Source organism: Chlorocebus sabaeus, chromosome 5, assembly GCF_047675955.1.
Source record: "Chlorocebus sabaeus isolate Y175 chromosome 5, mChlSab1.0.hap1, whole genome shotgun sequence".
In the NCBI taxonomy this organism is placed as follows: Eukaryota; Metazoa; Chordata; class Mammalia; order Primates; family Cercopithecidae; genus Chlorocebus; species Chlorocebus sabaeus.
Genome location: NC_132908.1, coordinates 85,129,610 through 85,155,041, shown reverse-complemented (window position 1 = coordinate 85,155,041; position 25,432 = coordinate 85,129,610). Strand labels below are relative to the sequence as shown.

The following is a 25,432-nucleotide window of genomic DNA, read 5'->3' as shown; positions in this document are numbered from 1 at the left end:
AATGCTTTGCCCTTGGTTTTCCTCTCCTGTCCACCTACTCACTCATTCTTTCCCCTCCTTGGCGACCATAGGGCTTCATTCTCCCCAAGGTGCCCCCACCCTTGCCATCCCTGGTGGTCTGTGACTGGATGGGGGACATTGGACCCCCAGGACCATGCAGGGTTGGGGGATGGTCAGCCAGGACAGTGCCCTTCCCTTCTGTGTCTGGTGGCCAAGTAGGCCGTGGAGAGGGTCAGCAGTGCGGAGGCTGCCCTCCCTAGGGGTTTATGGACAGGGGTGGGGTGGAGTGGGCCGAGCCGCTGACCCTGCAGTGGTTCAGTGTGTGCTGTGGTCTCCAACCTGAGGCTCGGTCTAGCTCTTACCACCACCTGCGGTGTGACTCCCTTAGGGGCCCAGCCACTCTGGGCCGCAGGGGCCTGTGTACAAACCGGGGGTGGAGGTGACGCTGGCTGCGTGTGCCTGCCGGCTCAGAGAACTAGGCCGCTCCACCACCATGCTCATCAAACTGTACTTCTTTATTAAGTGCCAAGGGTCCAGGCGGGCGCTGTCCCTTGCGAGCCCCTCCGCCGAGGCCTGTGCGTGGCGGGGTTCCCAGGAGCCAGAGTTCGTACGGCCAGGGGGCGGCCCCCCCCGCCTCGCCGGGGGGCGTGCAAAGCGTCTGCGGCTGTAGTGTGGCGCTCACTTCACGTGCTCGGCGGCGTGCGAGGAGCAGTAATACTTCTTGTGGGCGATGAAGGTGGACAGGCTGCTGAACTTGATGTTGCAAAGGCGGCAGTACCGGTGGTTGCCGTTGGGTAGGGGCGCCGGCGTGCCCTTGCTGGGGGTCTGGACGCCCTTGTCCGAGTAGGAGGGGGGCGCCGGCGGGGGCGGCACGGCCTCGGGCGCGGCGGCCGGGGACGGGGGCGGGCCCGGCGGTGGCTCCTGGAGCTCCGGGCCGAGGCCGTCCCGGGGGCCGCGGGGTTCGGGCTGCGGGGAGGCGGCGGGCGCAGGTGCGGGCGAGGGGCCGCGGTCGGCCGGCGTCCGGGCCTCGACCCCCGGGCCGGCCAGGGGTGCGCCGAGCAGCAGGCCGTGCGCCAGGCGGAAATGCTCCAGCAGGTCCCCGCGCACCGGGCCGTTCGGGGGGCAGTAGGGGCAGGCGGCAGCGGGGAGGCCGAGGGCGCCGGGCGGTGGCGCAGCGGGGCAGGAGTACTTCTTGTGCGCCAGGTAGGCCTCGAGGCTGTGGAAGCTCACGCGGCAGGCCGTGCACTCGTGGTAGTCGGCCAGCGCTGGTGCCGAGGCTCCAGGGGGCGGACGCCGCGGCTTCTTGCTTAGGTCAATGGGACCGTCCGCCGCTGGGCCTGGCGAGCGCGCAGGGGCGGTGCCGGGGCCGCTTCCGCTTCCGGGCCGCGGCGACTCGGGCGCGGGGGCGTGGCCAGGCGGCGGGGGGGGCGGGGCGCCGGCCGCGTGCAGCTCGTAGAGCTTGCGGCGTCTGCGCGTGCGCACGGGCGCGACTGGGGCGGGGGCCGAGGGCGCGGCCGGCCCGGAGGTTCCCAGGGGCGCGGCCGGGCGGCGCGGCGGCGGGTCGTGGCGCGAGGCGCAGTAGTAGCGCTTGTGCACGCTGTAGGTCTCGTGGCGGCTGAAGCGAATGTTGCAGGCCTCGCACAGCGTGCGGCTGGGATCGTCCTCCGCGTCGTCCACGGAGCTACCCGGGCTCTGGCTGCCCTCGCTGCCCCGGCCGCCCGCGCCGTCCTCGGGCGTGGCCGCACCCCCGGCCCCGTCCTCGCGCGCTCCGGGGCCTGGGGACGAGCGCGGCGCGTCGGGCTCGGCGGGCGGGCCAGGGGGCGCGCGGGCCGGGCCGGGGGGCGCCTTGGGCCTGCGCGCGGCGGGCGCGTCCTCGGGCGCGCGGCGGCCCGAGCAGTAGAGGCGCTTGTGCACGTAGTAGTTGTTGACGTTGCTAAAGGTGATCTCGCACTCGAAGCACGTAGCGCCCTTGGGGGCCCCCGCGAAGAGCCCGGTGTGCGCGCCGCCGGCTCCCGCGCCCGCGCCTTGCTGCAGCCTGCTGTGCACCAGCTCGGACATCTTGGCCAGGATCTCCGAGGCTGGGGGCGCCGCATCGGGCCCGAACACGTACTGCGGCAGGAACAGCGCCCCGGCCAGGCCCAGCTCGCCTGGCACCGGGCTGGAGCCTGGCGTGGGGCTGGACAGCTCGGCCTTCACCCTGGCCGGGGCGGGGCTGCGCGGCGACGGCGTCCGCGACGGGGCCTGGGGCCCAGGCTCTCCGGTGCCCGGGGCGCGGGCGGCCTCCGGCTCCTCCACCGCCTCCACCTTGATGCTCCTAGGGGCTGCCGGGGGCTCGCTGCTGCCTCCATTCTGGGGGGCCGCTCTGGCCTCTCCGTTGGTGGCCTCTACCAGGGCCTTTCTGTCCAGTCCTGGCGATGGGGTGGGCGCCAGACCCAGGTCCGCGGAGGCCAGGGGGCCGTGCAGGGCTGTGTGCTGCTGCTGGAAGGTACCCAGACTGTCTGCAGAGAGACCGCAGGGGTGGCACCTCAGGCCTGGGGCAGGACTTGGCCGGTCAGAGCTGAAGGGCGAGCTCCGGGAGGGGAGGGGTGGGCGGAACTGGTTTACACCTGTCTTGGGCGACAAGCCTGCTCCCTTCCCTCTGCTCGGGGGGCCCAAGGGGCAGGGGGTGGCCCCCACAGGGCTGCTCACCTGGGGGAAGCTTGGTTGCTTGGTGTCCGGCCCCTGGCGAGTAGATCTCACCCTTGGAGCCTGGCTGGCACACCATGTGGTTGGTGACGAGGTGGCTGTAGAGGATATCCCTTGTGGTGGAGATGAAGCCACAGCTGTGGCAGACACCTGTGGGCCATGACGAGTTGGTCAGGGCCCAGGGCGGAGGGCGGGCCCCGCACATCCCCCGGCCCCTGCGGCGCCTACCGCTCAGCGTGTCCGTGTGCACCTTGAGGTGCCGCTCGCAGTTGGCCTTGGTGGTGAAGGCCGACAGGCAGATCAGGCACACGAAGGGCCGCTCTCCTGGAACACAAGGCGCATAAGAGCGGTGCCCGGGCCAGCTTGACCTTGGGACTCCAGGGAGGAGGAAGGCAACTGGGCCCAGGGCCGTGATCTGTGCCGGAGGGGGGGACCCTGTGCTGAAGGCTCTTTAAACCCCTCCCCCTCCTCGGCCCTTTGTGTCTCGGGACTGCAGTGGGCCCAGCCCTCAGCTGACTACCCAGATAGCCCCCAGGCTGGCCTGCCTGCTCTGGGCCCCTGCGGGGGTCTTGGGTGTGCCGGAGACCACACAGGTGAATCGTGGCACTGTGGGTGCTTGCATGTGGGTTTCCCCAGGCGGCCTGCAGGACTAGGTGGGGAAGCAGCCCGCATCCTGAGGACCCGCGTCCGGGGTGGGGGCTCACCGCTGTGGGGGCTCACCGCTGTGGCTGCGCATATGGATCTCCAGGGAGCTGGCGCTGGGGCAGCTCTTGCGACACTGGGGGAAGGGGCAGACGCGCTCGTTGGGGTAGGTCTCCTTGGGCTTCTCGTCCGCAGCAGCTGCGGCCGGGGAGCCGGCGCCCTGGCGGCTGGCACAGTAGTAGAGCAGGTGTGCCTGCAGGTTGCGCTCACTGCGGTACCAGATGCCACAATCCTTGCAGGGGAAGACGTCTTCTGTGGGGTGGGAAGCAAGTGGGGGCAGGCTGAGGGCCAGCTTGCCAGCCAGGGCAAGGCTGTGGGCGGAGGGAGGGCCTGGCCCTGACAGACCCCACCGTCCTCCCCACCCCAGGAGCTGAGGCTTTGACCCCTCCCTGTAACCGTAAGCCTCCTGGATGGTCCTGTGACAGCCCCACTCCCTCCCGTAGATCCCAGAAGCCCTGGGACCTGTGGGGCGTGGGGTCTGAGTGAACCCCCATGGGTCCCCTTCCAGTGGTAAGCCCCATAAGGAGACGCTTTGGCCTCATGGGGGCAGAAGGAAGAAGTGGACACCGCTGGGCGAGGCTAGCATCTATGACATACTGGGGTGACCGTGTGGACCTGGGAGGCCGTGGAAGAGGAAACGTGTACAGATGTGCGTGCAGGTGTGTGGGAGTGCCAGGCTGCAAAGAAGACCCATGTGCACAGTCTGAGCACTCAGGCACACGATAGCTGCTGACTGGAGTTCTGGGGATGTGGGGCGTGAGACTAGGAGTGCAGAAGTTAGGAAGCCCCCATGCGCCCACACACCTGGGTGGCTCCATGTCAGCAACTGCCTGGCTGTTCAGATTTGCCACATTCACCACACTGACCCCTAATGGGCTGCTTGTAACTGTTGAGAGTTTTGGGGGCTTGGACTCTGCTTAGGGTGGTTTTGCTAGCGGGGGAGGACTTCTCTGGCGTGTGCTCAGTTTGTCTTTATAGCAGTTTAAGGAATGTTCTCTGCCCCAGAGCCCTGCCCTGCCGTCTGCCCGTGGCCCCTTGGCTGAAGACACGGAGGGGGAGGGCCTGTTCAGCTTGGCCTTGGCCTCCGTGTGGAACCCAGGGGCCCTGGGATTCCTTATCTGGTTTTCAAGCCCGTTCCACTTAGAGCCCGATGTGATATCTGGTTTCTGCCTCTGCAGGTTAGTGCTGGTTTCTCATCCGGCTTCTCCCACGTTTATCCTGAGTCCGCAGTTAGCATGCAGGGGTGGCCCCTGCCCCCGCACCCTGCCCCCTGCGGCCTGCTTGCCACCTCTCGCCTCTCAGGAGGAATTTCAGTGCCTGCCTGGGTGAGGTGGCTCTTCCTCCTGCACCTAGTTGTTCTGGCGACTTTTCTGCTTCACGTCTCCCTCCTGTGCTCTTGATTAACGTTTCTCAGGTTCCTTTTACTTGGGGGCTGCAGGCAGCTCTGTCCTGTCTCAGCTGAGGCCTTGAGCTGGGTCCCAGATCTGGGAGGCCACCGGGTGGGTTTGTTTCTGCATCTCCAAGGTTATTGTGGGGACTGTTGCTGCAGGGATGTGGGGAGAGGGGCTGTGGCCGTGCAGTTTAGAAAGGCTGCCCGCCTGCTGATGACCACAGGCCAAGTCCGGTGGCCTTTGGAGGGGCCTCCAGGCAGGTGCCTCTGCATCCCGCTTCACAGGTGAGACGGGCCCAGAGTGCTGGAGGCTCAAGAATTAAACTGGATCTGACTCTGGAATTGGTTCCTACGGCTCTTCCAGAGCAGCAGCCAAGCAGCGGCTGTGTCCTGGCACCTGCAGAAGTGCTAGGACAGGAGTTAGGAATGTCAACAAGATGTCTTGCCCTTGGTGGTGACCTTACAAAGCAGCGTTCCCAGGACACTGCTGCCTGGGGATAAGGCATGTCAGACCCACAAGGGGGAAACCGAGGCAGAGGCTGAGCCTGGGGCACCTGCAGCTGCCCCTCAGAGATCGGGAGCTGGTCTCCGCAGGCTGTGTGGGCAAGAACCTGGCTGGAGGATGGGACCCTCACCAGCCTACTGTCCCCACTGTCTCACTGTCTCTATCAGCGGGGCACTCCCCTGGAGTTGGGTCTCCCGGACACCCCAAGACACTACAGGGGCACCTCCTCCCCATCCTGGTGGAGTGGCGCTCTGGCCTCCCATTCCCTCCGTGCCTTCTCCTTCCAGGGAAGAGACGAAGGCAGATGGGGACCCCCTTTGCTTCCGGCTCCTTTCAGTCACCTGTGGCCCATGTTCTCTTTTGCCCTCCTGGCTCCCTGGGGCAGTGGCTTGCCTTGCCCAGACCCAGCCCCCAACCTGGGCTTGGGTGTTGACCTGGCCACTTGGCCCCTTCTCCCCAGTGTCACCAACCGTTCCCAACAGCACATAACGTGGGCTGTTATGTCCTGGGTACCAGGCACACAAGCCCAGCCCCTCTGGCCAGCTGGCCCCTGCTGAGGCCTCCTCTTTGACCCTCACTGGAGTGGCCTCGGTCAGCGTCATGGCGACCTCTGCACTGTCAGGACCAGCAGTCATTTCTCTGCCGTTGGTCTCGCCACAGCCTGGATGTGGCAGACCACCTGCCGCCCTCCAGGGCCCCCTCTAACCTATCTCAACTCACTCTCTGTCCCTTGGGAGATGTCCCCTGTCCCCTGACTCCAGGGTCCACAGGCCCCAGGGCTCCCTGAGCCCTATCGTTGTCCTTCAACAGACTCTGTGACTTCTCTTGTGCATCTAGTAGGTGTCTTGAGGTCAGGACACTCAAAGAGTGGGGATCTGCTCCCCAGACTCCCATATGGGCCGACATCCCCCCAGTGGTCACACCAAAGTCGCACACTTGGCCCTGCAGGTCCCTTTGGCCCTAACCACTGGCTGTCTCCACCTACTTCAAGTTGTCTTCACATCTCACTTGCTCATAAGGGTCGCTTTTCTTCTAGTTTTGTAACTCTTTGGTCACCAAAGCTAAACCTGAGTCTTACCGTCCCCCTCCAAATGCTCTCTGGTGCAGTCCCTGTTCCCCTGGGAAGCCCCAGCTGCTGGCCGGAGCCAGACTTGCCATGTGTCCCCTGCATGCCTTGTGCCTATCCACGGTGGCCACACGCTGTCCTTGGCCACACAGGTGCACGGGGCGCACCATCACTCTTGGCTAAGTTTTAAAAGTTTTAGCTGATACAGGGTCTTGCTGTGTTGCCCAGTCTGGTCTTGAACTCCTGGGCTCAAATGTTCCTCCTGCCTTGGCCTCCCACAGTGCTGGGATCACAGGTGTGGCTTCTGCACCTGGCTGGGGGTGAGTGACTCCTGATTCCCACAGCCACCCTCAGAGGTTCCGAGAGAGTCGCTGCAAGAGTGATGTCTGTCCACTTCATGCGTTCCCAGGGGCGGCTCTGTCCCCAGGGACATGTGGCCACGTGTAGAGAGATTTTGGTGGCATGTGCCTGAAGTCCCAGCTACTCGGGAGGCTGAGGCAGGAGGATGGCTTGAGACTAGGACTTCATGACCATCCTGGGTAACAAAGTGAGACCTTGTCTCGAAAAACAACAAAAAACCAACAAGTGTCTTGATTGTCACAACTTGGAGGTGGAGGTGGTGGCGGCACCTAGTGGGCCCGGGCCAGGGCTGCTGCTCACCACCCATGGTGCCCAGGAGACCTCCACTGTGGAATGACCTGGCCCCAAACACCAGGAGGGCCGAGGTGAGGGTCCTGCAGTCAGGGCTGCCCCCAGGGAAAGCACAGGCTTCTGGTGTGGTATGCAGGGCAGAGCTGGGTCTGTGCCTAAACCCGCTTGCCTACTGGCAGGGGCTTTCCCTGTGGTGGCCCCGGGCTCTGGGGACCCTCCTGTCCCTTCGTGTTCTGAACTTGGGACCACCCACATCACCTCCTTCCCCGCCTTCCCTCTCTCTCTGTCGGCAGCCTGGGGCCCTTGAGCTTCCCACCCTCAGCTCCCACCCTGTCCTGCCCTGCCTGCCCCTCCTTGGTTGAGCAGCCGCTCCGGGCTTGGGGAGCCCAGCACTCACTGTTGATCACTGCGGTGGCAAGGATGGAGGCCATCCCGGCCTGCTGGGGCAGGAGCTGGAGGTCGTGTGCGGGGGCCGGGCACGTGGGCTCTGCTGGCTCCGTCTTCACAGGGTGGCCGGGGGTGCTGCGGGGCTCGGCCGTGAGGAGCACACTCAGGAGTCCCCCTGCGGGCACCGGCTTGGTGACCCTACACCAGAGCGCGTCATCTGGAGGGAGACAGGTGTCCAAACCTAGGACCTTGTGCCCCACTTCCCTGTCCCATCTTAAACGACAGGTGGAGGATGGGGTCAGGAGAGTGGCCACCCCGTGTTCACAGCTGTGGCTGACTGGCTGCCAGAGCCGTCCTGCCTCGGGGGCAAGGCTGGGTGGTCCCCTGTGGGTGCTCACAGTCTGCCTGCCTCCAGTTCTCCCTGCCCTGCGCCCATCCTAGTGGGAGGGCCCTGGGGAAGTCTCCCAGGAAAGGGATGTCATGGAGGGTGGGTGGTGGAGTAACTAGGGGAGACCCTGGGCGGCCATTCAGGGAAGGCAGCCAGAGGTGGGGCCCTAGAGTGGACCCCGCTCTCTGGGAAACAGTCCAAGGGCGTTCTTCCTGCTGTGGCCGGAAGGGGGCAGCCTCAGCCCACAAAGCCCAGGCTGCAAGGGGCCGGCTTGTTCACCTGGGGTGCCTGGGCTGTACATTCTTTGCGGTGCTGGCCTCAGGCCTGAGCCGGCCCTGCCTACACACACCACAGCCTGTCCCCACCCTGTGCCGGGGCCAGGGACTTCACTGGCCAGTGGACCCGCCTAAGTCCAGAGGGCCTCTCGCTTCATCCCCGGGCGCCCAGAGGTGCAGGCCGCCCAGACGTGCCACCCTCAGTAGCAGCAGCATGGCAAGGCCCCTTGTCCTTCCTGGATGGCCACCTTGACTGTTCTGGAGCCAGCCTGACAACGTGGAGCCCTGGTCCAGTGGCACTTGCCAGCCAGCCTGGCTTTGGGGTCCCTGCTGCTGCCCTTGGTGGGTTCCCAGAGGTGCAGCCAAGGTAGGGAGGAGATATGGGGATCATGGTGTCCCCCCGAGGGGCAGAAGCCGCCCCCATTCCCCCTGCCACAGACACCTGTCGTGGCTCAGCCTGCCAGGCGAGACCTTCATACAGGGACTCGTGGTCTGGGCTGACTGGTCCCAGTGGAGTGTCTGCTTCATGCTGCAGCGCCCGGGGCCAGCAGTTCCCCGTCCCCCATCCCCAGCCCTAGCAGGCTAGTTTCCCTTTAAGAGCCCAGCCCAGGGACAGCCAAGTGACCCCCACCTTCCGGAAGGCTTGGGACGGAGGTGCCGCGTCATACTGACCCTTCCTGTGGATCTCTGTGTTGGCCTCTGCCTCGGTCAGGGCCTGGGGCAGCGTCCTCAGCCAGCAGGCTTCGTCCACCAGCAGCAGGGTCAGGGCTGGGCTCTGGGGGGCAGGAACACGTGGGGAGGGGTCCATCAGCAGCCTGCCTGGGGGTGCCTGCGGGTATGTGGGGCATCCGTGACATAGATTTGCCTCCCGGCTTGGCCGCTAGGCCAAGCTGTGGACAGTCACTGGCCCAACAGCCTGCAGAGCTGTGGCATGGGCCATCTGTGCCATAGCTGGCCGGCACGGCTACACCATGCTGGGGCTGGGAGGCTTGGCAGGGAGTGGTACCTTCCAGGGTTGGGCACGGGGTTCTTGTGGAGACTGAGGCCCAGAGAGGTCAAGCAACATGCCCCAGGTCACACAGCCAGTAAGCAGCAGAGGCTGAACTCACACTCGTGTCTGCGTATCTGTGTATCAGTGTTCTCCCCACTGCTCGCCCACCCTGGCCCCAGGTGTGCTGGGTGTGGAACCACTGTTCCCACACGGGCTGGACCTGGTAGAGGCTCCTTCCACACAGGCCCTAGATACCTCCAGAATGACCTCTGTGGGCAGGGACCGAGATTAGTCCAGAAGATACAGCACCTTCCTAGCAACCCTCAGGCCTCAGTGTGCCCCTGACAGCATGGCTCCCCTCCCTGCCACAGGGTGTGGCAGGGCCACCTGTGTTCCTGCTCGTTCCCGGGGCCAGCACACAGTGGACGCCAGGGAGCACCCACTGGACTCAGTGGGTCTGTCCCCACCCTGAGGCTGGTCAGCCCCCTTCCTGTGGGCTTGAGACACCAGCACTGTGTTGGATCAGCCCTGGCCCACCTGACCTCACTGGCACGCTGGAAAGCAGGTAGCGCCCTCCTCTCCATCTCATGGGTGAGGAAACAGGCCCAGGAAGGGGAGGGACAGAGCTCATGCCAGTGCCTCGGGCCGTGCCGTGTTGTCGGCGGTGGCTCAGGCTAAGTCTAGAAGGAAAACACTCTGGGCTCAGCCCTCGGGGTGGCTGCCAGCGGAGCCCGTGGAGGCTGCCTCATTTCCTGTGTCCCTTGCGCCCCGGGCCCCAGCCGAATGGCACAGGAAATGTGAGGGGCCCCATCCCAGTGCAGTCTGGGGCTGGGACAGGACGAGGTGGGATGGGCAGTCCGTGGCCTTGCTCTGTGGTGCCCAACACTGGTCAGCCATCAAGGGGAGAAAGTGGTGGTGGAGGAAGGGGTGACCGCCGTTGCCCCTCAGGCCTTGGTCCCTCCTGCAAGGCTGACTCAGCCTCAGCGCCCTGACCCTCGGCCCTGTGCTGCTGACTGCACTGGTGGTCCCTAAGCCCAGCCACCTGGGTGCCCAATCCGGAGGCACAGCACATGCACGTGCTTCAGCACTTCCTGTAAACACACTCACTTTTTCTATACAAATAAATGCCTTTTAATCAGAAACTTCCTACATCATGACCTTTGACTGAAAAGCCAGTGTCACCTACAAATGCTGCTGTTGGCACTGGACAGGTTTGTGCAGCCCTGTGGTGAGGACGGCAGTCGGCCCAACCCTGCCATGGTAGAAGGGGCCGGGCTGGTGACAGTGCAGGGGTGTCTCCTGTGGGTCTGGGGTACCTCCCCACCAGGTGCCAGCCCATGAGCTTTCCTGGCCTTTGCCAGTCACGCGTGGGACCCTGTGGGCCGCAGAGCTGGGCAGCGGGGTCCCAGCCAGGCTCGGCCTCCCTGCTGCGACCATAGGCAGGTCATGGCCAGACCCGTATGCAGGGACCCCTCTGGGCCACCCCTGCCTCTTGGCCCATCTGCAGGGCACTCAGGAATCTAGCAAGATGTAGCCTTTGGGCTGGGATGCTGAGTGACTACTCAGGCAAGTTTGGGGCAGGCTGGCCAGCAGAGCAGGTGATTTCCACACGGCTCAGCCATAGAACAGGTGAGCAGAGCTAAGCTGGCCAGTGGGCTGGCCCTGGCCGGGGTGGGTGCAACCCTGCAGTCCCAGTGTGAAGACATCCCCAGCAGCCATCCCAATTCCTGGCTCAGCTTCTCTGCAGATGGGGCTCTGCCCTCTCCCCACGTGGCTGTTAGGGGGACGGAGGGGAGGCCAAGCCCCTGCTCGCTCTGGACCCACCCCAAGCCCACCACTAGCCTTTGGGGCAGCCTCAGGGGGGTCAGTCCCATCTCCCTTGACTCAGTTTCCTCCAAGTATGTTGGGAGGCCGTGATCTGTGTGAAGCCTTTTGCCAGCCTAGCAGGTTGCCAGCCTAGCAGGTTCCCAGCACAGGATGCATATTAGCTCCAGCCCTGGCTGTTGCTTTGGGTTGACCTGGCAGGACAAAGTGGGCAGGGGGTGCCTCCAGGCCCCAGGGGATGCCGTCCACAGGGCACATCTGGGGCAGCACATGCTGGGTGTCCACTGGGGTGAGCAGCTCCCCTGAAGAAGCTGCTTTGCGCAGGCTGGCATTGGGTGGGTACCCCCTTTTAAAGGACACCCCAGTGATTCCCAGGGCCGCAGGGCAGGGCTCAGGAGCTGCATGCCAGCTGTGGGGCTCGGCCAGCTTGGACGGGGGCTTCTGCTGGGGCAGGCTGGGGGCAAACCCCAGGGGCAATGGGCAGGCACGTTCCTGGCACAAAGGTGGGTGAGCGGCGGCTACTGTGTCCCGGCTGCGCCCAGGTCAGGCAGTCAGTGCTTGGAGAGGCTGCTGGGGCCTGGCCCTCCCCACTCTGGCCTTCCGGAGCCTCTAATGAATATTAATGAGGAGAGGAGGGTGAAAAAAATTAATCTGCTTGATCCTCCGATGGGTGCTGCGGTAACGATATGAAATCTAATTATTCGTCCCAATATTTCTAAACCCTCAAACTGAGACTGACAGCCTCCCGGTCGGTTTAATGCTTATCACTCCCAGGAGCAGCGTGTTCGCAGCATGATAAAAACACGCGCCGCAACTTTGCTGACGCTGCACAACCCCCCGATTTTTCTGTGGCAGTCCTGAGTGGAGGGAAGGCGCCATGTTCCCACCCGGCCCCACCGAGTGTACCCCGCGTTTGTGGGGCACGATGGGGCACCTGCCCTGGGTGTGCAGGTGGGGAGGGGCACGGGGAAGGAGGGCAAGGCTCACGTCTGGCACTCGCCCCTGACCTGGGAGGGAACAGGTGGGAGAACTAGGGGTGCAAGACAAGAAGCTCGGGCCGCCCTGCCACAGTCCCCCCTGCCAAACACTGTCAGAGGGGCCTGTCACTCCCACTTCTGTGACCACAGGCTGGGAAGGGGTGAGGGCCTCCCTGCCAGTCTGCCCTGTCTTCAGGGGCCACCCCCAACACCTCCCAGGGGAGAGGGGAGCACAGCCTCACCCGGGGCCACCAGGGTCCCCAGCCTGGAGGTGGCATGGACACAGCCAGCCCTGAGCCAGTGTCTTGCCCGGTGCCAAGTGGCAGGACCCCTGAAGCCAGCCTGGGGCCACCTGCCCACCCTGGGAGCCACTGCTGGGGCTGGGGCCAGGAGATGCTGGGGCAGGAAGCCAATTTCAGCTCCTGCTTCCCTTGCGGAGGGGCTGGCTGGGCACAGGTCTGTCTGTTGATTTTTTTCTCTGTCTCTTCTTTTTTCACCACCTCTGATCAAGCCTGCAACAGAAGCCCTTTCTCTGGTGCTGCAGGCCCTTCCTGACCCTGCTCTGCCTGTGGGCAGTGGGGAGCAAGTGGGGAAGGGGCCAATTTTGTTTTTTTTTTTTGAGACGAAATCTCGCTCTTATCCCCCAGGCTGGAGTGCCATGGCGCGATCTTGGCTCATTGCAACCTCCACCTCCCGGGTTCAAGCGATTCTCCTGCCTCAGCCTCCCAAATAGCTGGGATTACAGGCACCCACCACCACACCCAGCTAATTTTTGTAGTTTAAGTAGACACAGGGTTTCATCATGTTGGCCAGGCTGGTCTCGAACTCCTGACCTCAGGTGATCCGCCCGCCTTGGCCTCCCAAAGTGCTGGGATTACAGGTGTGAGCCACCGCGCCTGACCTTGGGAGGGGGCCTATTTTTAACTTCCCAATCCGACCCTTCTGCCAAGACTCTCAGAGATGTGGGCGATGGCTCCCAGGGTGCCACAGGCTCGGCACCCATCCTGCTCAGGGTTGGTTGCCTTGTCCCTCCTCCGGGCCCTGGCCGGCCCCACCAGCGGCGGCCACTTTAAATTCCCCGGGTGGACCTGAGAATACTCCTTGTTTCCTCCAACAAAGAGGTCAGTGTCTCGATTCTGTGGTGGCACCGATAGCCATCGGAAACCCTATCTGCGCCGCATCCGCTGTGACAACTTTATCTGAGGCCGTTCCCAAACCTTGCTGTGCAGCTTGCAGGACTGCTGAGGTGGCCTGGCCCAGGGAGCCAAACAGCTGGTCCTGCAGAAGCCCCTGCAGATGTCCTGCTCGGCCATCCCCAGGTCACTGCGGGGTAGCAGCCCAGCAGCGGGTTCACCGGAGAGTGGGGGCTGAGGCTGAGGCTGCTGAGCCCATCCTGAGAAGTCCTCCACCTCCCCGTCACCTTACTAGAGACACCAGCTGGTCCATCAGTGCCTCTGTCTCCCTCGACCACGCAAGAAGTACATTTCCCAGGTGAGGGCCTGAGGCCTGCACGACTAAAGCCAGGTCTGTGAGACCCCTGCCACCTCGCTGCTGCCACTTCATCCACTCCCTCCCTCCCTGCCTCCCTCCCTTATCCGACAGGCAGGGCTTGTGCATCAGCTGTTGCCAGGTGTGGGGAACACAGTGAACAGAACTGCATCTCCTGTGGATGCTGGAGTGTGGAACTGGCCAGAAACAGCAGGTAGGTGCCTGGAGGGGGCGGTAACAGAGACACAGGACAGGCTGAGACAGGAAGTGGGGGTGGCTGTGCCAGGATGTTGGCTGAGGCCTGGAGGGTGAGGAAGGGAGGGTGTGGATATGAGGGGGCCAAGGAACAGCATGGGGAGGGAACAGAGAGGAGGGAACAGCACAGGGGAGGGTGCAGCACGGGGTTGGGGAACAGTACGGGGGAGGGAACAGCACGGGGTGGGGGAACAGCGTGGGGTGGGGGAACAGCACAGTGCGGGAACAGCATGGGGTGGGGGAACAGCAGAGAGGGGAACAGCATGGGGGGAATAGCACCTGGGGGGAAAAGGGGAACAGCATGGGGGAGGGGGAACAGCATAGGGGAGGGAACAGCACAGGGTGGGGGAACAGCACGGGGGAGGGGAACAGCATGGGGGAGGGGAACAGCACAGGGTGGGGGAACAGCATGGGGGAGGGGAACAGCATGGGGGAGGGGAACAGCACGGGGGAGGGAACAGCATGGTGGTGGGGGAATAGCACGGAGTAGGGGGTAACAGCGGTAGGGGGAACAATGAGGTTGGCCTCAGGCCATATATCCGTCTATCCATCCACCCATCCATCCGTCCACCCACCCACCCATCCATCCATCCATCCACCCACCCATCCATCCATCCATCTATCCACCCATCCATCCATCCATCCACCCACCCATCCATCCATCCATCCACCCATCCATCCACCCACCCATCCATCCATCCATCCATCCATCCACCCACCCATCCATCCATCCATCCACCCACCCATCCATCCATCCATCCACCCACCCATCCATCCATCCATCCACCCACCCATCCATCCATCCATCCATCCACCCATCCATCCATCCATCCACCCACCCATCCATCCATCCATCCACCCATCCATCCACCCACCCATCCACCCATCCATCCATCCACCCACCCATCCATCCATCCATCCACCCACCCATCCATCCATCCATCCACCCACCCACCCATCCATCCATCCACCCACCCATCCATCCATCCATCTATCCACCTATCCATCCATCCACCCACCCATCCATCCACCCACCCACCCATCCATCCATCCATCCATCCATCCATCCATCCATCCATCCATTCATCCACCTGTCCATCATCCACCCACCCACCTAATCATCCATCCATCCACCCACCCTCCCATTCATCCACCCACCCTCCCTCCCTCCCATCCATCCATCCACCCACCCACCCACCCATCCACCTATCCGTCATCCACTCACCCACCTAATCATCCATACATCCACCCCCCACCCACCCTCCCATCCACCCACCCTCCCTCCCATCCACCCTCCCATCCATCCTCCCATCCATCCACCTATCCATCACTCACCCATCTAATCCTCCACCCCCCCACCCTCCCACCCACCCTCCCATCCATCCATCCATCCATCCATCCATCTATCCATCCATCCATCCATCCATCCATCCATCCATCCATCCTTTCAGCCACCCACCCATTCATTCATCCATTCGTCTATCTACCCACCCACTCATCCATCCGCCCATACATCTATCCATCCATCCATGTGGTTATCCATCCACCATCCATCTACCCACCCATCCATCCTCTATCCACCCATTCACCCACTCATTTATCCATCCATCTATCCATCTACCCATCCATTCATCCATCCACCCATCCATTCATCTATCCATTCGTCTATCCACCCCTCCTTCACCCACCCATCCATCCATCCATCCATCCACCCACTCACTCATCCATCTATCCATCCATCCAGCTGTCAATCCATCTACCTATGCATCTGTCCATTTACCCATCTACGCACCCATACACCCACCCATCCATCTACCCATGCATCCACCCATCCACCCATCATCCATCCATCCATCCATCCATCCATCCATCCATCCATCCATCCACCCTCTCAGCCACCCACACATTCATTCATCCATCCATCTATCCACCCACCCACTCATCTATCCACCCATACATCTATCCATTCATCCACCTGGTTATCTTCCCATCCATCCACTTATCCACCATCTATCTACCCACCCATCCACCTGTCTACCCACCATCCATCCTTCCTTCCTTCCATCCATCCATTCATCCATCCATCCATCCATCCATCCATCCATCCATCCATCCATCCTCTCAGCCACCCACCCATTCATTAATCCATCCATCTATCCACCCACCCACTCATCCATTCACCCATACATCTATCCAGCCATCCACCTGGTTATCCTCCCATCCATCCACTTATCCACCATCCATCTACCCACCCATCCATCCACCTATCCACCCATTCATCCACTCATCTATCCATCCACCTATCCATCTATCCATCCATTAATCTATCCACTCATCCATCTACCCACCCCACCTTCACCCACTCTCCCACTCATCCATTCACCCACCTATCCACCCATCCACCCATCCATCCATCCATCCACTCACTCATCCATCTGTCCATCCACCCAGCCATCCATCCATCTACCTACACATCTGTTCATCTACCTATCTACCCACCCAACCACCCACCCATCCATCTACGCATGCATCCACCCATCCACCCATCATCCACCCATTATCCCCCCACCCATTCATCCATCCACCCACCCACCCACTCATCCATCTGTCCATCCACCCCTCCAGCCACACATCCATCCATCCATCCATCCATCCATCCATCCATCCATCCATCCATCCATCTACCCATCCATCCGTCCACCTACCCCTCCACCATGAGTGTTTCTGTATCTGACTATAAATTCTGAAGCTGGCTGGAACCCTCGGGTCCCTTCCTGCAGCCCCGGGTGTGGCAGAGGTGGGAGCAGTTGCTACATCAGGGAAGCGACCTGCCCCAGGTCACACAGCAAGTCGGTGCCAGAGTCCACACTCCCGACTTGGCTGGGGACTCGGGCACTCAGTTTCCTCCCTGGGTGCTCACCCCCCACTGTCCAGAGGTGGAGGACTGAGGGGGATGCCACCCTGGCCCCATTCACCCCTGCCTGTGAGCGAGCCCCAGGCCTGTGGAGGCTGTGGGGAGGGTCACAGCGTCGCATCTGCACCCCTCCCCCTTCTCCTTCTACAAAGAGAGAAGAAAAACCAGCAGCAGCTGGGGCGATTCAGGGCAGGAGGTGACGTCCTCCTCAGGGAGGGGTCGGGGAGAGAACTAGGACCTATCAGCCAAGAGCCACAGGGGCCCGCTGAAATGCAAAAATATTTAGACAATAAATGAAGTATCGGAAAGGCGTGCATATCTTGAAGAAATCAATCATCTTGTACGGTGTGTCTGGACACTCGGCGCCAAGGCGGAGATAGCGCCTCGCTGGGGAGATAAGGGTTAATCAAGGATTTAATTCTGCAGGAGATAAAGCAGAGGAGGGAAGAGTGGAGCGGGGGCTCCTTCCTCCCCGGGCTCCCCGCAGAGCCTCAGCGGCTCCTCTGGCCTTCGCTCCCCTTGTGCCCCCAGACGTTATCTCCCCACTTGGGAGGGTTTCTAACCCTGCGCCCGTCTCCCCAGAATGGCCTGTGCCCCAGGCCAGAGCAGGACTAAATGCGGAGGCAGGAGGGCAGGCAGGCAGGGGTGACTGCAGCCAGGGCAAAGGGCAGCCCGTGGGGATGACTCCCGGGCGGGTGCCAGCCCCTCAGCCCCATCATTAAGGAGTCTGCGAGGGTCTCCGGGGATGGGCAGATGTGGGTTCTAGTTCTCCCTCTGCTGTTTGATCCTGGGTACTTGGGCAATTGACTCAATGTCTTGGAGCCTCAGTTTTCTCATCTGTCAAATGGAGTGGCAGGACTCACCTCGTAGGATGCAGGGAGGAGGAAGTGAAGATGGGCCTGTGATGTGTCTGGAACTCACAGAGCCCTCTAATCTCAGCCCCTACAGCCTTTGCCCCTGGTCTCTACCTATGGGTTTTCTTGACACTTTGAGAGTTCAGAGATGAGAGCCACGGAGCTCCCAGCCCATCCGTTCATTCCTCCTGGCAACCATAAATGCCTGCCAACATCCCCACATCTCAGCACTCCAGAAGGACCGACTGCCACTTGCACACGTACAGTGATGGGGAGCTCACGCCCCACAGAGCCAGCTCTGAACACCATGGCTTCCTTCCTGTGGTGGAGCTGAAATGTAGCTCCTTCCATGGAGAAAACTGACCACCACTGAACTTCCACTGCTATTCTTCCACCTCCCTTCTCCAGGCCACGGGGCCAGGGAGCCACCCCTCCTGCAGGGCTGCTGGCCACAGTGCCCACTGAGCCATGCCCCGTGTCAAACACCACTCCTGAACATCTCACTGACCTGCCCAGCTGCCCTGGCAGGCAGGGGTGCCATGGGCTTCCCTGCTTCACAGACAAGCTTGCAGCCCTGCCCATGCCCCTTCTCAGGGTCTGCAGGCTCAGACATAAAAGGAAGCTTTAGGCGCCCCTGTGTCTCACCCAAGGTCCCAAAGGCTGAGGCAGTGGAGGCTCACAGCGGGCAGGGGCCTGCCTGCAAGGAAATGGCATAAAGGCAGGAGACTCCAGGGCCTAGCGAAGGGGGACGCCCTCTGTCCTGGGCCAGCTTCCCAAGGAATCCCTGAGCGGTCTGGGACACGCATCTGCCCGCTGAGCGGCAAACGGCTGTGTGAACGACCCAGGAGGCCCCAGACCCTATGCCGCCCATGACGTGGCCCCACGCGTACTTACAGGTTTCTATATATCAGTGCCCTTTCTTAGCTGAGACGTGTTTTAAAAGAAACTGTTATACCATCTTCGGAGGAAACCGACTGACTTGTCGTAAGTCGGAGGTGGCCCCAGAAGTACATCCAAGACACACCACACAGGCATTCGTGTCTAGCAGCAAGGGGCTGCCTTGGAAGGCTCTGCCAGGCAGGGGCTATCACCCAGGAGGTGAGCACTCGTGCCGAGGCCATGGAGACCACGGGCCTGACGGCCATGCCTACTGTCAGAAGGGTCTGCGGGGACAGACGCAGAACTACCCTCTTGCCCTCTGCTGCAGCGTCCTCACCGTCCCGGTACCCCCAAGGCCTGGGCCACTGCTTTGCTCCTCCCTCTCCTTGAATGCTCTTCCCCCCTATCCCAATGCCCAGTCATCTGTCAGGGTCCTGCTTAAAGAACCCCTCCTCCAGGAAGTCCTCCCTGAGGCACCAAAGGCCCAATATCACCTCCTACAGGTAGCCCTCCATGGGCCCCCAGGCAGTGAATCCCTCCCTGCCCTCCAGGTCCCAGTGTCTCAGGCCCAAATCTTCCCACAGGCTCCACACACACTGGCCACAGCTCCTGGGCTGGCGTCTAAGCTGGGCCTGTCCCCTGGGTCGGTGTTGCCCTGTATCGGGTGGGTGGGCAGGGGCGGGGGTGGGGGCTGCTTACCGGCTCCACCTGCCCGGGTGACGAGGCTCCGGTCTGGACACTCCCGTGGAACGGGCCCCAGGACAGGCCCATGGCGAGGCTGAGTCGGGCCCGTACACGCCTCTGCCCATCCTGCACCACCGGCTCCAGCTCGTCTGCAGGGAGACATCGCAGGCATGAGGCGTGCCCAGTCTGGGCCTGTCCAGCCCACCTCCCGCCAGGGTCGGCCCAAGGGGCAGTGGAGCGTGGCAGTCCTGGGGGCCTGGGCTGAGTGGCAGGGGCCGGCAGGTGCTGGGTCCCGGGGGCCTGGGCAGCCCTGAGCATGATCTCTAGGGCGCTGTGGGGTATAGCGACGCAGCCCGGAGGATGCCTGCGGCTGGGTTGTGAGCCCTGCGATGGTCGTTCTCCAGGGCAAGGGCTGCAGGTTAGACAGGGCCCACAGAGCCCGGCCACACGGTGCAATGCTGGCGTGAGTTTGTGTCACGGCTGACGAGTGGCCCCCAAAAGATACACCAGCCTGCAGTCTATGAACATGCTCATATTTAGAAAAAAGGTCTTTGCAAATGTAATTAGATTAAGGCTCTTGAGATCAGTGGGATTATCAGGTGGGTCCTAAAACCAATGACAAGTATCTTTCTAAGAGACACAGAAAAGGAGACAGAAAAGACCATGAGAAGATGGAGGTGGAGATGGGAGGCAGCCATGAGGGTCGCCTGAAGTCCCCAGAAGCTGAGAGTGGCAGGAGGGAGCCTCTGGAAGGAGGCTGGCCCTGCGGACACTTGGACTTGGGACTTGGAGCCTCCAGACTGTGAGAGGACACACATCCGCTGTCTGAACTTAGCACGCAGCCCAGGACACACACACACCTGGCCCTCACCCGCCTCCTGGAGTCTCAGCCTCCTCGGTGGACAACAGGGACGTGGCTCCTTCTGGGCCACACACCCTCTGCCCAGGAAGGCCGGGTCACCTCTACCTCTCCCGTGGCCAGGGCTGCCTGGGCCCACGGAGGCCTCACGTGGCCTCGCCTGGTCCCCTGGCCGCAGTGCTGTGGCGGCCCCACTTCCTGGAGCCCCGATTGGGCAGGCTGTGGCCTTAATGGGCCTGATGATCAGATAGCTGCTTGCCTAATGGCAGAGATAACATGTAAATATGCCGGGAGGCCCTGCTAAAACGTTTTAACTGGGTCTTTGTCTTCCCCAGGGCAGATAAGATGGCAGCGAACCAGGACTGAGAGGCTGAGGAGGCCTGCGTCCCTTTATCAGCCCCCAGGAGGGGACGAGCGGACTGGGGGCAGCAGGAGCGGCTCTGCCGTCTCAGCTTCATGGCTGCCAGCCCATCCAGAATGCCTGGGTCCCGGCCCAGGGCTCTGACCACCGGGCCTCCCTCCTCCCCTGCCCCTGCCTCTGCAGGGCTTGGCACCAAGAGGGTGACCAGTGTGAGCTGGGTCCCAGCATCCCATTCACATGGGCCAGCCAGCACCACACGGCCCTCTGGGGTCATCCTCCTGTATAGACGAGGACATCGAGGCCCCTAGAGGCTATGCGGCTAGCAGCAGGGCACTGGGGTCCAAAGCCCTAGGCCTGGCTCCAGGGGCACCCTGTGTGTGACGGTGGTGGGGGGCCTGGCCCCTCATGTCCTGGCTGCACCTGCGTCTCTGGCCCCCACCTGGTCAGGCCTCAGGGGTAGACATGGGAGAGAAGAGACTCCCCAGAGGGGGGCTCCCAGTGTGTGCTCATCCGTCCCTCTGTCTGTCCAGTCTCTGGTGGGTCCTGAGTGCCACCCCTTAGTCAGGGCTGGGGCCACAAGGAAGCATGTGGAATCCCATCCGGACAGAAACACTCGGAGCTTCGTGGGTGGGGCCCTGCATGCGGGCCTCTGTTCTGGCGGGGCAGGGCGGGATGGGGGGCAGAGGACCCTTGTCTGAGAAGCCCCTGAGGGCACGTCTGGACCCATGAGAGCTGTGACTTCCTTTCAGAGAGGGAAGGGGTTGCATGCCTTCCCCTCAGGTTCCAGAACATTCCTGACCAGAGTCCCTGGGCCTGCTGGGCACGGAGCCCCCACTGGGCACCCCTGCTGTTCCTGAGACACTGCCGTGCACCTGGAGCTGGTGCCCACCTTTCCAGGGTAGGAGGAGCTTGGGCCTGCAGTGTCCACACCTGCCACATGTCACACCTCAAGGGTGTCGAGGTCCCTGTCCTGGTGGCCCTGGGCTCTCGCTTGCCCCCTGCCCTCATGGGGAAGGGGGAGGGCAGAACTGGTGCCCACCCTACCCGGTCCACGCTGCACCCACAGGCAAACGGTCCTTGCTCTCTAATCGGAGCTCCAGGGCCAGCCGGCCGAGCTTCCCAGATAAGAGCGTGGCTGGCATTTCCCATGGCGGCCGCCCCTTCTGGGTATCACGCACCGCCAGAGAGGGCTGGCTCCGATAAAGGTAGCCGTTCCGCTCGCCCAGGGGCAGAACCCACCACTCAGGGATGGCCGGGGACTGGGCAAGGGTCCTCCAGGGAGTCCAGGGATCGGAGGGGTGTGGGGCTGGGGACCAAGGCGATGGTCACCACGACAACCCATCTCCCTGGACCAGGGTTCAGGTTGCGTCTCCAAGGGGCTGTGCATGGGAAAGGTGCCTCTTGGGGGTGGATGCAGGGCCACGAAGGTGCCTGGATTGGTAAGGGGAGCATGGCTGGTCTTAGCCCCAGCTCACCCCAGGTGCCCTTGTGCAGCTTACAACCTGTGCAACTGAACATGGAGGCCGTGGTGGTTCTCAACACTCATCTGCTCACGTAACCTATTTCCAGCCCCCTGTTCCTGCAGAGACCCTCTCCCATCCAGAAACAAAATCGCATTGGAAAGTGGGAGTGGGTGAGGCTCCTACTCCTGGCAGATGGGGTGCCTCCTGAGGACTTGACTCAAGGCTGAGAATGGATAGAAATGTCTGTGAGTGAGGGTGAGAGGCCTGGGACTGGGGGCCAGGGGATGCTGAGCTGGGTGGGAATGGGCGGGAAGACACAGGCAGATGTTTTTTTAAATGGTCTGTAAAATGGCTGGGGGATCCAGACAGTGGCACCCATGGAGATGGCCAGCACCCAACCCCACCACCAGGAAGCCCAGGGCCCAGCGAGGCTGAGGAGTGCCCAAGCCACACTGGGAGCTCTGGCTGGAGGTGGGACCAGAACCCATGGTGAGCTCTGTGCTTGTCCCGCCACAAAACCCTGTGGGGAACCGGGGGCAGCAACAGGCAAGCCACAGTCTTGGCCTTGGGGCTCCCAGAAAACACAGGCAGTGGCCAGACACCTCCATGGCACCAACAGCTCTGAGGGCAGGCCAGTCAGGGTGGGCTTCCAGGGGGAGGTGTCCTTCCCTGCCAGCCTCCTGTGACCGACTGGTCTCTCTGCTTCCTCTTCCCCAGCTCCAGAGCAACTGGGGTGGGCCCAGCAGAGATGCCAGCTCCAGCCAGGTCGTCTCTGCAGATGAAGAATGGGGACGCCAGCTGCGGCTCCCGAATCCCCACGAACCCAACATGAGCGCCCGCCCCACGGACCCAACATGAGTGCCCGCCCCACGGACCCAACATGAGCGCCCGCCCCACGGACCCAACATGAGTGCCTGCCCCACGGACTGAGCCTCAGCCGGGCCCAGCAGGACTTGCGGGGATTCTTCCCAGCTGCTCTGAAGTTATTCCTCCCAACATACGTCGGGGAGACAGATCCAAGAGGTTCTGTCTCTGGCCCAAGGGTAGGCAGCGGGTGGGTGGGTTAGAACCAGAGCCCCAGGGGTCTTCTGAGCTGAGGTGGGAGGGAGCGGCTGGTGGCCCCGTGGCTGACTCTTCCAGCTGTGGCCTCAGTTTCCCCATCTCTAGACGGGTCTCCTGAGGAGGGGGCGGGCCCGAAGCCGCATAGGTGAGCCCCACAGGGGGCATGGGGCCGCCACTATAGGCACAGCACTGGGACAAGGATTAATTTATTCAGGCAAACAGGACTGCACACGCCATCTCCAGAACAAACACGCCGTGCTGGGATTCAATTTCACCCCCAAGCATCTGCGAGGAACCAAATGAGAAGTTCCAGCCATTGCATATTTATATAATTGAAACGTCCACATGGGTCTTAAAACCCTCTGGTGACACTCGCGGGGATGGAAGCAGTGGGGGGCTGAGGACCAGGCAGAGCTCAGTGCTGCCGGCTGGGCCAGCCCCACAGAGTGGGGAGCCTGGCTGAGGGGAGCCTGGTGGGTCTGGCCAGGGTCCAGGGCCTTTTGGGGGTACCTGGGGAGGGAGAGCTGGGGTCTGGAATCCACAGGCCTGGGGCCAATCCTGCCTCTGCCCAGCTCGCCAGTGGTTGTGTGTGCTCTGAGTCTCGGTTTACCCATACGGAGAAGGGGGTGCCCCCATGACGTTCCCCTGGGCTCATGCCATGAGGGTAGGGGTGTGTCTGCCGGTGCAGCCAGCACTGTTCTCTCTCCCAGCTGCCCGGATGGGCTGAGAAGCTGCACCAGGTGGGCATCCTAAGGTCTGGGGCCCAGCCCAGGGCTGCCCCCTGGGATTTGGCCTCCACCCCTGGGCTCTGGCTCTGCCCCAGAGGCCCTAGAGGTCCCTGTGGCCTCCCTCAACAACGTGGCCAACATGCCCAGCACAGGCACCGCGGCCCCCTCCTGACGCATGTGTGGCGGCAAGCCCGTGGAGGAGCGTCTGCTCCCATCCCACAGGCCCAGAGACTCCAGCAACCAGCTGGGGGTCACACAGCAGGGAAGGCAGTTGCCCCCGAGACCAGACCCTGAAGCTGCTCTCTGGCAGAGGATCCAGGGCTCCACCCAGGACCATCTGCCTCCCGAACCGACGCTGTTCAGCCACCCGCCTCCCCAGGCCTGTTTCCCCACCTGAACCACGGCCCCGGCAGGCTGGCTCGCAGCTCTGACTTGAGGAGGCAGGTGAAGGCGTCACCCTGTGGGTCTGTGGACGTCCGGGAACCGGGGCCCCTCCTGCACACAGCCGGCCTTCCTGCCTTCCAGGGGCCAGCTTCTGTTCGTGCCTAATGGCTGGTAGCCTCCGGAGTGCAAAGTCCAGCCACCCCCGACGGTGGGCTCTGTGGTTGGTGCCCACCGTGGGGTCACCCCAGCACCCACTTATCTAATCAACCCATCGCTCCGCCCGGTCCCGCCCTGTGGCTCCCATAGGCCAGCTGGGCCCGGCTTTGTTGGGAGCGGCCCTGTCTCAGGGATCATGCTGTTTGCTTTTGATAAAAGTCACAAAAAAGGAAAGAAAAAGGAGCAGGGGGAGGGAAGGACGACCCCAGGCTGTCGGGGTCCCGGAAGTCTCTGTGGGTCAGCAGGTGAGGCTGGTGCACAGAGCATGTGGGTCCTGAGAACACATCCTGCACAGACACAGAAACCAAGGCCAGAGGGGCGAGCGGCTCCCCAAGGTCACACGGGAGGCAGACCAGGCTGGCCGGGGGTCGACTGCGCTGGGCGGGGCAAGCCGGCCCCTCTGTCCACCATGACGCGCCGTGTTCGGATCCGCTTGCTGGTCACGTGTTTGGCTCCCACGCAGGCCAACCCTGCGGAGCCCATTTAACAGGGGCGAGGGGACCTGCCCACGGTCACCAGCTGGAAAGTCAGACCCTCCTGGATGGAAAAGCCCGTGATCCGGGTGGCAGCTGAGGCCCCAGGACAAGAGACAGGTGACAGAAGGGGAGTGGAGGCTAAGCAGCTCCTCCCCAGCCCTGTGACCTCCACGCAGGGTCTGTGTCCCCTCTGCAGCCTCAGCGGCAGGCCCTGGCCCTGTGTGCTGCAGCCGCCTATGGGAGGCAGAGCCCTGGTTCGCAAGATTCACCAACCACGGCCCACGGCGGGCACCGAAGGCCACGTCTGGGAGAGGTTCCGAGTGAGCGTTGGGATGAGCCTGTGCCAAGGAGAGGCCAGGGGAGCCCACGTGGAGCCGAAGGCCTGTGGTTGGACTCTGTGGCCTTCTCTGTGGCCACAGAAGCCTCTTGGGCAGTGGAAAGCATGGATCTGTGTGGATATCATGGCCTCCCTCACATGTGATCCTCCCAAGATCTGGCTGGGAACAAACACAGGCCTGGTGAGAAATGGATGGGGGACAAGGCTGGGGGTCCAACAACTTCTTTCCTTTTCTTTTTCTTTTTTTTTTTTTTGAGACAGAGTCTTGCTCTGTCACCCAGCCTGGAGTGCAGTGGTGCGATCTCGGCTCACTGCAGCCTCCGCCTCCCAGGTTCAAGCAATTCTCTCATCTCAGCCTCCTGAGTAGCTGGGAGTACAGGGGCATGTCACCAAACCTGGCTAATTTTTGTATTTTTGGTAAAGAAGGGGTTTCGCCATGTTGGCCAGGCTTGTCTTGAACTCCTGACCTCAAATGATCTTCCCACCTCAGCCTCCCAAAGTACTGGGCTTACAGGTGTGAACCACCGTGCCCGGCCCACCAGCAACTTCTTGACACATTCTCGACCCACTGGGCCCCTTACTGTGGCCCCCTTTTTAGGTTCCTGCTTACAGATAGGGCAACCAAGGCTCA

The 25,432-nt window shown here is 62.4% G+C and overlaps 1 protein-coding gene across 2 annotated transcripts in view; it reads right to left on the bottom strand.

The window, feature by feature from the left end:
* Window positions 1–496: 496 nt before the first annotated feature.
* ZFPM1 (zinc finger protein, FOG family member 1) overlaps window positions 497–25,432 on the bottom strand; it is a 75,469-nt gene continuing 50,533 nt past the window's right edge. Inside the window, exons 4-10 of one of the 2 annotated variants that reach the window (XM_007994326.3) lie at window positions 18,931–19,064; window positions 8,722–8,824; window positions 7,397–7,603; window positions 3,406–3,639; window positions 2,914–3,009; window positions 2,689–2,835; window positions 497–2,498 (exon numbers count right to left, since the gene is read on the bottom strand). In XM_007994326.3, the coding sequence (XP_007992517.3) occupies window positions 679–2,498; window positions 2,689–2,835; window positions 2,914–3,009; window positions 3,406–3,639; window positions 7,397–7,603; window positions 8,722–8,824; window positions 18,931–19,064 (2,741 nt within the window). In that variant the 3' untranslated portion in view covers window positions 497–678. Of the gene's footprint in view, window positions 2,499–2,688; window positions 2,836–2,913; window positions 3,010–3,405; window positions 3,640–7,396; window positions 7,604–8,721; window positions 8,879–18,930; window positions 19,065–25,432 lie in introns of both variants that reach the window. The other variant, XM_038008156.2, reaches the window with a different exon arrangement.